Below are 11,221 nucleotides of genomic sequence, written 5' to 3'. Positions count from 1 at the left end.
AAAACTGCAATTATATATGACCAATGAACATGTGAAATTGTGTTCAACTTTGATAGTAAAAAAATTATTTTATAACCCTTTAAAAAGTAGACCAACTTTGTACACACTAGATTATCAAATATTCAAAATAATAATTCCCAGAGTTGACGTGGGTGTGGAAATAATGCACATTTTTACAGGATGCACAGATTTTCAGACTTATAGGATTTGGGGAATGGCAATCTGGCAACTGTATTGAAAGCCTTAGAAAATATGCCTACCCGTTGTCTCACAGATTCTAGTTACCAGAGTGGAGTCTCCTAAGCTTAATATTCTTCATCACGGCAATGACATTTTTTATTTATTTATTCATTTTAGAGAGGAGAGGGAGAGACAGAGAGAGAGAGAGAGGAGAGACAGAGAGAGAGCTGGGGGAGGAGCTGGAAGCATCAATTCCCATATGTGCCTTGACCAGGCAAGCCCAGGGTTTCGAACTGCCGACCTCAGCATTTCCAGGTCGATGCTTTACCCACTGCGCCACCACAGGTCAGGCGGCAATGACATTTTTATATTCATAATATAAAGACCATGATCTCTAAGCTGACTTTATTGACTTTCAAAAAATTCCAGAACAAGCAACATTCTAAAATTGCAACATCAGTATTTTTTAAAAAGTCCAATTTCTTCCCTCAGACATTTATTGAGTTATGTCTATGCAGCAGTCACTGGACTGGCACTGGAGTTGTCAACTAATACAGCTGCTACTTGAATAAATTCAACACGGTTTATTCAAATAACTTATGAATCTCTTCTCTAGTATAAATAAGACCTTAATTTCTAACTTGAATCAATGAGGTATTGTGGCAGAGATGGGGGTGGAAAATGGTAAAATTAAGCAATCTTTGCTTTCCAAAATGTCTCTGCTGGTTAGGGGTGGGGAAGGAGTGAAGGTTAATGAAGGTAGTGGGGGAATACGCTCATCATTAATCTCACTTTAAGACACCATTGAGAGCCCTGGATAGATAGCTTGATTGATTGGTATCATCCCAAAAGACAGAGGTTGCCAGTTCAATCCCCGGTCAGGGTACATACAGGAGCAGGCCAATGTTCCCGTCTCTCTCCCTTCCTCTCTCTGTAAAATCAGTTAAAAAAAAAGAAGAATGGTATTCATCTTTGACACCCCAGTACCATCTAAGGTCAAGTTATTGTGGAAGAAAGTGGACTTCAAAGAAAATAAAGTAGAAAGAGCCTTCAAATTGGCCCCTACGAATTCTCTGATGCCAGAATTGGCTAGGGTGATATTTCCTAAAATGCAATTTGCCTGTTAGTGTACTGTCTCTGAGGTTCCATAAGGAGAAGACACCTCAGCAAGCCAGTTTGTCTTTGTGGTATCTCTGATGTTGAAACAGACCTGACCTCTGCCTGAAGGCTTCTCCACATTCATTACACTCATAGGGTTTTTCTTCATTGTGGATTCGCATGTGCTGAGCAAGGTGTGAGTTCAGTCGGAAGGCTTTCTGGCATGTATTACACTTGAAAGGTTTTTCTCCAGTGTGAATTCTGTGATGTCGAATAAGGTCTGAGGTTAAACTGAAGGCCTTCCCACACTCATGACACTGGTGGCTTTTGGAGTGGCTGTGGATTCTGTGATGGTGGGTGAGGAGCAGGGCCTGACTGAAGGTTTTCCCACACTCCTTGCATTCACAGGGCTCCTCCTGACTGTGAATCCTCTGGTGTCGACTGAGGTGAGAGCTACGCCTGAAGTTCTTTCCACAGTGGATACATAGAAAAGGTTTCTCTCCAGTGTGGATTCTGAGATGTTCCAGGAGGCCTGTGTTCTGGCTAAACACTTTCCCACACTCCTTGCACTGATAAGGCTTCTCACCAAGATGAATTTTCTGATGTCTGACAAGGTGTGAACTTCTCTGAAAGGCTTTACCGCACTCGTGACACTGATGACCTTTCTCTCTGGAGCGAACTTTCTGATACCCAGTAGGACTGGAAGTCTGACATGTTTCAGATTCATAGAGCTTCCCTGCCATGTGTGTGCCTTCATGTTTAGCCAGGTGTGAACACTGGATGAATCCCTCCCCACATTCAGAGCAGCTATAGGTCTTCTCCTTTGGCTTGGACTCTTGGCTTTCTAAGTGACAGCCTTCATACTGAGCCTCTGTGGGCTCAGGTATTTTTCCAGACAACTCCATTTCTCCACAAGAGTCTGTCTCTACAACCAGTGTCCCATTCTCAATTATTGTCTCTTCACCTGAAACATTAAATATAAGTCACCAATTACTTGACTTTTGGTGCTTGGGAAAAGGAATATATAATTAGAAGGGAAATATTTAAATCAAACCATGTATGCAAAGTGGAAATGTTGTGGGTGTTGGTGTTTGTATAGAAAATATATGGAATGATACACAAGTAACTGTTAATAGTGGCTGCCTTTGAGGAAGGATGGAGGTTGTGGTGGGAGGTGACTTATTCTTATAGTTTGACTTTTATGACATAATACACACACACACACACACACACACACATGCTAGCAAACTGTCTTAAAGGGAATGGCTATATATTCTTGGAAATGACTTGTCACATGTAAAATTAAAAACCTAGGTCAACTGAGGACCCTGGGGCCAATAATAAAGTAAAAATGAAGAAATGCAGACATTGCGCCAATTTTATCACTGACCAGCTATGTAACTGTAGATATGTAAATTAAACTTCAAATCTTCCAGAAGAAGGGGACCTTTGAAGCAGGATCCAAAATTTAAAAAGTAGGTAGTTGGTAAAGGAAGGCTTTAGAATCAATATCAACAATTCAAAAAATAGACATTTACTGACGGTCTACTCTAGGCCCGGGACTGTAACAGACTCAGAAAACAAAACACAGGCCCTGCTATTCTGTCTAGCAGGAGAAAAATAGACCTTAACCAGCAACTGTAACATAATGTGATCAGTTATGAGATAGAACATATAGTGGGGAACCTGACAGGGACTTAAGGACAGAGAAAGTGATGTCTAAGTTAGGTCCTGAGGATGAGTAGGAATTAGAGAGAGTGAAAAAGAACTATTCCAGACAGAAGAGTCTCAGAGAAGAGGGAATGCAACTAGGCAGAATGGGACATAGGAGACTCACTGTCCCAATCTGTCTGCGATAGGGCTTTCCCCAGGATACAGAACTGTTGGTGCTAAAGTCTAAGCAAATCAGAAGTTGGTTATGTTAGTGCACTTGAGGCTACGAGGTCAGCAGACACTAGAATATGATGTGTGAGGCCTTTGTAAACAGCTACTGGAAGTCACTGAAAGTGGTGGTTTTTCTTATTTTTTACTCTTTATTACAGAATGTTTCAAATATTAAGAAAAAGATTAAAAGAATAACATTACTCAGCTAACTGAAGGGTTTTAAAGAGAGGAGCAACATTAATAAATATGTGTTTAAATGACGAAGTATGAACAGAAGGTAACTTCAATGGAGGTACTGAGATGACAAGCAGGGCTTGTATCAGATTGAAAAGTAGAGAATAAAAATAAAAAGGTCAGAAATTAGAAAGAGATATTTCAGTGTCAAAGAAAACATAGTAGAGCAAAAAAATACTCAGGGTGACATTTAGAAATAAAAGAGCCTGACCAGGCAGTGGAGCAATGGATAGAGCATTGGACTGGGACACGGGGGACCCAGGTTCAAAACCCCAAGGTCGCAAGCTTGAGCGTGGGATCATAGACATGACCCCATGGTTGCTAGCTTGAGCCCAAGGTCGCTGGCTTGAGCAAGGGGTCACTCACTCTGCTGTAGCCTCCGGTCAAGGCACATATTAGAAAGCAATTAATGAAGAACTAAGGAGCTGCAATGAAGAATTGATGCTTTTTATCTCTCTCCCTTCCTGTCTGTCTCTCTCACTGTCTCTCCCTGTCACACACACACACACACACACACACAGACTGTGGTCATTTACAGTGACTTAAAGGCAATAAGAAAAAATAATGAAGTCTGTGGCTAGAATTCTGTGTCTTGGGGGAGAACCTAGAATTCTTTATTCACCTGACAGTAATGGAGTGAAGATCCACACAGGAGGCTTCAGTTGTAATTAAAATACAAAACAAACAAATAAACAAACAAAAAGGATAGGCTACAGGGGAAATGTTTGGGGTTATAGGATCTTTTATATCTTGATTGTTATAGTGAACAGATGACTGTAATTACTTTGTGAAGGTCACTGAATTGCACACTTACAAAGAGTAGGTCTATAATATGTAAACTGTACCTCAATAAACCTGACTCCAAACAAGAACGAAAAACAGAATGCCCAGGGTGCTGAGCAGGGCTCTCACATGCAAAAGACGCAGTCTGTTTCTTACCCTGTTCTGTTTCAGGCTTCAGAACTGCATGCTCAGGTCGGATCTGCCGGGCCTGCACTATGTTCCCAGCTGCCTTCTCTTCCAAACGCATGTTCTGTTTCTTTACCTGTTCTACATCCTAGGGACAATTGGGTACAAATGGGTATAGGAGGAAACTGCTGTTCAGAAAAACATTCCAATGTCAGGAAAGAAAGTGAAGATGCCAGAGAAGCAAAAAATAGCATTCAGTTTCCTCCCAGCAGAGAAAAGGTAAAACCTACAATGAGCAGCCAAATCAAAAAGCCATTGAAACAGAATTCAACGGTTCTCATCCCACTGCTCAGCTCATGTCCTCTTCTCCAGTTGAGATCTCAATTCCTGCTTTCCTGCAAAAGAGCACATCTTACCTTTTCCACCTGTTGTTCTGTTTCTTGGAGCTCTGACTGCAAATCCTCCAGTATAACCACGGCCTCCTCCCCGCTCTGTGGCTGCTGCTCCCGCACCCGAGTCTGCAGCTCAGCGGGCAGGATGCTCAGGAACTGCTCCAGCACCAGCAGCTCCAGCATCTGCTCCTTGCTAAGCACCTCGGGCCGCAGCCACAGCAGGCAGAGCTCATGGAGCCGGCTCAGTGCCTCTCGAGGTCCTTGGGTGTCTTCATACCGCAGCTGCCTGAACTGTCTGCACAGTGGCTCCTGTCCAAGGCCTGTGCCGTTTCCTTGCCGCTTGAATCCCTGTTTCCAAGCACAGTGGTGATCCTCCTTCATTGCTTGAAGCCCCTTCTTCTTCAGATTCAGAGGAGCCAGGGAAGGAGCACTCATCAATACTGTCGCCATCCCCAGTTTCAGATGACTCTCAGTTTTGGAGAACTTTCTTTTGACTATCTCCTCAGGGATACTTCTGGAAATGTAATAACAAGAATCACAGAAACAATAACAAAAGCAATAGCAATACCCCTTTGTTGGGTGTGTACATTTCCCATGATTACTATCCATTTTGTCTTCTCTAAGAAAAACATTCCTAAAAATGGAACATGAACACAATAAGAAAACTGTTTTACAAAAGATTGCCAACTAATGGAGGAGGAATAATACATCTGAAAAATCCCCACATAGCTCTCGATGAAACCACTGATTCAATCAGGGACCACAAATGGGTGGAACCGCTGTGTGAAAGGAGTAGGGGGAAAGGACATTCTCAGTCTCGATGAATCTCCACACTCACCACTTATTAATTACAAAGGGAAAAATGGAGATAACACTAACTTAATCCAGTGATCAAATCTAGCAACCCAAACAGTAAGACAACCAACCTTGTGCCTTCCCACCTGTATAGTACTTTTGTTAAAAGTGTTTTGTTTTGAAAGAAAAAAAAAATGTTTTGTTTTGTTTTGTTGTTTTTTTTTTCTTTTGTGACAGAAACAGAGAGAAAGGGACAGAGAGGAAGGGAGAGAGGTGAGAAGCATCAACTGATAGTTGTGGCACTTTAGTTGTTCATTGATTGCTCTTCATATGTTCCTTGATGGGGGGAGGGGGCTCCAGTCGAGTCAGTGACTGCTCAAGCCAGTGACTGCTCAAGCCAGTGACTGCTTAACATGATCCCACATTCAAACCAGTGACCCATGTTCAAGCTGGTGAGGCTGCGCTCAAGTTGGATGAGCCCATGCTCAAGCCAGCAACCTTGGGGTTTTGAACCTGGGACCTCAATGTCCCAGGTCGACATTCTATTCACTGCACCAACACCGGTCAGGCCAAATCCTACTTTTCTTAATGGAAGTGTAACAGTCCAAAAAAGTGGTGAATGATGATTATTAAGCAGAACTAAAAGTTTGGTATTTTATCTAACAACTTGATTGGGCCATGAGGTGCTCAGATATTTGGTCAAACATTATTCTGGGTGTTTCTAAGATGAGATGAATACTTAAATCAGTAGACTGACTGAAGCAGACCTTCCTCCATAATTTCGGTGGCCTTTATCCAATCAGTTGAAGGTCTGAGTGAAACAAAAAGGTTCCCCCCTAGGAAGAGAATTCTTCCTGCCTAATAGGCTTCAAACTGGGACTTTCTTCTTGCCTTTGGACATGACTAAAAACATTGGCTGTTACTGGGTCTTGAACCTGCACCATCGAAAGTAACCACACCATCGAATCTCCTATTTCTCAGGCCTCTGGACTCAGCTGAGAAGTAATTCATTGGCTCGCCTGAGTCTCCAGCTTGCCAACTCACTGTGCACATCTTGGGACTTGCGAGCCTCCACAACTGTGTGAGCCAATTTCTAATAATAAGTCTTCATCTATGTATATGTCTATATCTATATATTGCTTATTGGTTCTGCTTCTCTGGAGAACTCTGAGTAATAGAATATTGAATTAGTAGTGACTCACTTTTTGTGATGTTAATTACATATATCAAACACAAAATATAATAAATAATTTGAAAAGCTGATCCTTCCAGCCTCCTTTCATTTCTCATGTTCAGATAGACCAGTGGTAGTTAACCTGATCCTTACTGCCCACTAGTGGGCATTCCATCTTTCATGGTGGGCGGTAGTAGAGCAACCAAAGTATAAATAAAAAGATAGATTTAACTACAGTAAGTTGTTTTATAAAGATTTATTCTGCCAAACTTAGCAAAAATCCGACATAAAGTACTTGGTAATTATTATTATATGCTTTAACTTGCTGTAACGCTGTTTTATAAATTTTATAAAGTAATTTCCCTACTTTATAAATCACCATTACTATGGAACCGGTGGGCGGTTAGAAAATTTTACTAATAACAGATACAAAAGTGGGCAGTAGGTATAAAATGGTTGACTACCCCTGAGATAGACCAAGTTCTATTGATTCTATTTAAATATCACTCAAACCATCCACTTCTCTTCATTTTCTTTCCCACCACCTTCTTTTACCCAGACTACTGCAAGTGGCTTTTTGATTCACCACTGTAGTTTCTCCCTATAGTCAATGATCTTTCTTTTTTTTAATTATTTTTTTAAGACTTTATTTATTCATTTTAGAGATGAGAGAGAGGGGGATAGAGAGAAGGGAGGTAGGAGCAGGAAGCATCAACTCCCATATGTGCCTTGACCAGGCAAGCCCAGGTTTCAAATGTGCAACCTCACCATTCCAGGTTGACACTTTATCCACTGCACCAACACACATCAGGTGTCAATGATCTTTCTAAAGAGAATATATGGTTATGTCTCTGCTGTGCAACTGTATTTAATGGCTCATCGTTACTCTTAGGATCAAATTAAAAACATCTAATAGGATTTAATATTTTCTTGTGATCTAATGAACTTTTAGTCCCTCACTCTTGCCTGCTCCTGAGTCCTTCCACATATCACTCCTCCTCCTGGAACATCTTCAACCTTCCAATTTTCTTCTCATTAATGCCCTTTCACTCTTCATGCCTTATAGCACAACTTTTCCACGTGCTTTACATGCACTAATGAAGCCCTATCAAGAAAATAATATTACTAACTTCATTATACAGAGAAGGGAACTGGGACACGAAGAATTAAATAACTTATTCAAGGTCCCAAAGCTGTACCTCAGATCTTTCCTAGAGCTGTGGTGCTACGACTCTATCTTTGTCTTCTCTCTTACTCTCACAACCCCCATCTGATCCAACAGCAAACTCTGTTGGCTCTACCTTCAAAGGAGATCATTAAACTGACCACTAGTAACCACTTCTACAACACTGTCCAGGATATCCTTATCTCCTACCTGTATTACTTTTAACAGTCTCCTAACTTTTCAGTTCCCCTATTCCATTTCTTGCCCCTCCACAGTCTATATATCTCAACATGAGTCCCCAGCTACAAATGCTTTAAAACACAAATCAGATGTTTTTACTCTGCTCAAATCTTCCAAAAGCTCTTTCACATCAAAAAAACGACCTAATTCCTTACACAAGCCAATGCCTCCCCGCAACCCCGATCTCGGCGGTATCATCCTCAACACTGAGCTCACTCTGGTCTCCTGCTATTCCTCCAATGTGTCAGCCAAGCTCCTACTTTAGAGCCTTTGCACTGGCTGTTCCCTCTGCCTACAAAGCTCGAGACCCCCAATAACCACATAAGTCTCTTCACCTCCTTCAGGTTTCTACTCAAATATTACTTTTTAAGGCTTACCCTACGTATGAAATTGCGCTCGCTGCATGGAAAGCTGCAGCCAACAGCGCTGTCTGGTGAACGAGAGGCCACAGCTCCGCCGCCTCGCAGGCCCAGGACACCCCGTCCGCGCGGCCCCTCAGCGCCCGCAGGGAAGGAGCTGCTCGCCCACCCTGGGCCGCGGTTTCTCCCCGAGTACAAACACCTGCCACCCACCAGGGACCCACAGGACTAGCCGAATGCCCACTCGGACCATTTGGGCTCCGCTGGCGTCGGCGCTTCCGTAGGTGCGCACGTCTCCGCTCTAGGAACGCCGGAGGACCACAAATCCAGGGATGTAGCTCTACAAATGCCTGACGACCGCGGCTCTAGAGATGCCACTCTAGGAACGCCGGAGGACCGCGGCTCGATGGCGTCCTGCGCCCTCCCCCCCCCCCCTCGCCCAAGGCTCTGGGCCCTGTGGCTGTCAGGATGAGCGGATGGATGCGACCTTGGGTGTTTTTTTCATTTTTAAGCCGTTATTTTCTTCGTGTAAAATTAAGCCAGCTAAGTTTACTGTTATCACAAAAAAATTGGCATTTCCCCTGTGCGCACTCAGATAATTAAAATACAAACACATGGGCTCTGGCCGGTTGGCTCAGTGGTAAAGCGTCGGCCTGGCGTGTGGAAGTCCCGGGTTCGATTCCTGGCCAGGGCACACAAGAGAAGCGCCCATCTGCTTCTCCACCCCTCCCCCTCTCCTTCCCCTCTGTCTCTCTCTTCCCCTCCCGCAGCTGAGGCTCCATTGGAGCAAAGATGGCCCGGGTGCTGGGGATGGCTCCTTGGCCTCTGCCCCAGGCGCTAGAGTGGCTCTGGTCGCAACAGAACAACGCCCAGGAGGGGCAGAGCATCGCCCCCTGGTGGGCAGAGTGTCGCCCCCTGGTGAGCGTGCCGGGTGGATCCGGGTTGGGCGCATGCGGGAGTCTGTCTGACTGTCTCTCCCGGTTTCTAGCTTCAGAAAAATACAAAAAAAAGAAAAAATAAATAAAATAAAATATAGACACATGGTTTACCATTTCTCCCCAATTTAAAAAGCCATTAAGACCGTTCCAGTCGGCTCAGTGGATAGAGCATCCACCAGGGGTGCATCCCCGGTTCCATTCCTGGTCAGGGCACGCATCTGCTTCTCTTCCCTTCCTCTCCCTCTCCCTCTTCTCTCTTCCCCTCTAGCATCCAGTGGCTCGATTGGTTCTCAAGGGATGCCCAGGTGCCGCTGAGGATATCTTGGTTAATTTGAGCATCGGGCTCCAGAAGGGGTTGCAAGGTGGATCTTAGGGCACAAGCCGGAGCCTGCCTATCAGCTCTCCCCTCACTTAAAAAAATAAATAAAAAGAAAAATATGAAGAAAAACACAAAGCCATCAAACCCATTGGCAAAAAATAAGTGTCAAAGAATTTTGAAGATTAAATTGAAGAATGAGCATATATTTGGATTGCAAAGTTTAAGATAAAATTACTGTGGGAGAGAATAATCAACACTTTGCAATGAATGTAGGATGGGAGAGGGGAAATAGCATCAATTACTTTGCCAAAATAAATTCTAAGGAAGAAAATAAATATTTTCTCTTGCTAATTACATGAAAAACCGTATTTTTATAGTCTTTGAATAAAATAAACCCTTTTAAAAATCTGAATAAATTTGTCCTGACCAGATTGCTTAGCTGGTTGGAATGGTCTCTGTTAACTTCCGATCAGGGCACAGACAAGTAGTAACCAATGAATGTATGAGTGGGTGGAGCAAGGAATGGTTGTTTCTCTCTCTCTCTCTCTCCCTTCCTTTCTAAAATCATTTTTTAAAAGTTTTTAAAAATCTGAATAAACTTTGGTTTAATCAGTTGATAATTTTGAAACATCATACTAACCATTTTATGATGTAATTTATTCAGTATTTCAAGCACTGATATTATTAGAACAGAAAAGGGGAAAAAGTTTCATTATCACAGGAAAGTTATCTTTTTCATCTTGTGTCTGAAGCTTGAATATAGCTTTTTTTTTTTTTACAGCGAGTGAGAGAGACAGAAAAGGAGAGAGATGAGGAGCATCAACTGGTAGTTCCGTCATTTTAGCTGTTCATTGATTGCTTCTCATATATGCTTTGAGGTCAGGGAGGGGGACTTCAGACCACCAAGTAACCACTTACTTAAGCCACCAACCCTTGGGCTCGAGCTAGCGACCATGGGATCATGTCCATGATTTCACACTCAAGCCAGTGACCCTGTGCTCAAGCCAGGTGAGTCCACACTACAGCTGGCGACCTTGGAGTTTTGAACCTGCGACCTCAGCGTCCCAAGTCTGCACTCTATTCACTGCACCACCACTAGCCAGGTAGAAGTTTGAATATACCTTTTAAAAATAAAAGTTACCCATGAATCTTGTAGCTTCAGTGACCTTCACCTTCCGAGGTGACAGCCTGGGACCCTAGAATGCATGAGGAGGCTCAGACACAGTCGGAGGAAACATCTACGGGCTCTGATCAGGGCGGCTCCCTACCCTGCAAGGAGAGGAAGTCTCGGGTGTGTTTATTTTATTCTGTTTGTGTTTTTTAGAAAAGTGAATGATCAATAAATAGCTTAAGTTTTATAATAATAAAAAATAAATAGGCCCTGGCCAGTTGGCTCAGTGGTAGAGCATAGGCCTGGCGTGCAGAAGTCCCAGGTTTGATTCCCGGCCAGGGCATACAGGAGAAGCGCTCATCTGCTTCTCCACCCCTCCCCCTCTCCTTCCTCTCTGTCTCTCTCTTCCCCTCCCACAGCCGA

General features: G+C 43.3%; 1 protein-coding gene across 1 annotated transcript; it reads right to left on the bottom strand.

Annotated features, from left to right (window-relative positions):
- Positions 1-611: 611 nt before the first annotated feature.
- On the bottom strand, positions 612-8,711 carry ZSCAN26 (zinc finger and SCAN domain containing 26). Its single transcript, XM_066234810.1, has 4 exons — positions 8,449-8,711; positions 4,722-5,211; positions 4,336-4,453; positions 612-2,242 (listed from the first exon to the last, which is right to left on the bottom strand). The coding sequence occupies exons 2-4, from the start codon at positions 5,145-5,147 to the stop codon at positions 1,344-1,346; spliced, it is 1,443 nt and encodes a 480-aa protein (XP_066090907.1). The 5' UTR covers positions 5,148-5,211; positions 8,449-8,711; the 3' UTR covers positions 612-1,343.
- Positions 8,712-11,221: the final 2,510 nt, after the last annotated feature.

Source organism: Saccopteryx bilineata, chromosome 6 (genome assembly GCF_036850765.1).
Source record: "Saccopteryx bilineata isolate mSacBil1 chromosome 6, mSacBil1_pri_phased_curated, whole genome shotgun sequence".
Taxonomy (NCBI): domain Eukaryota; kingdom Metazoa; phylum Chordata; class Mammalia; order Chiroptera; family Emballonuridae; genus Saccopteryx; species Saccopteryx bilineata.
The sequence above is the reverse complement of the archived record's forward strand: the minus strand, read 5'-3'. Positions and strand labels throughout refer to the sequence as shown.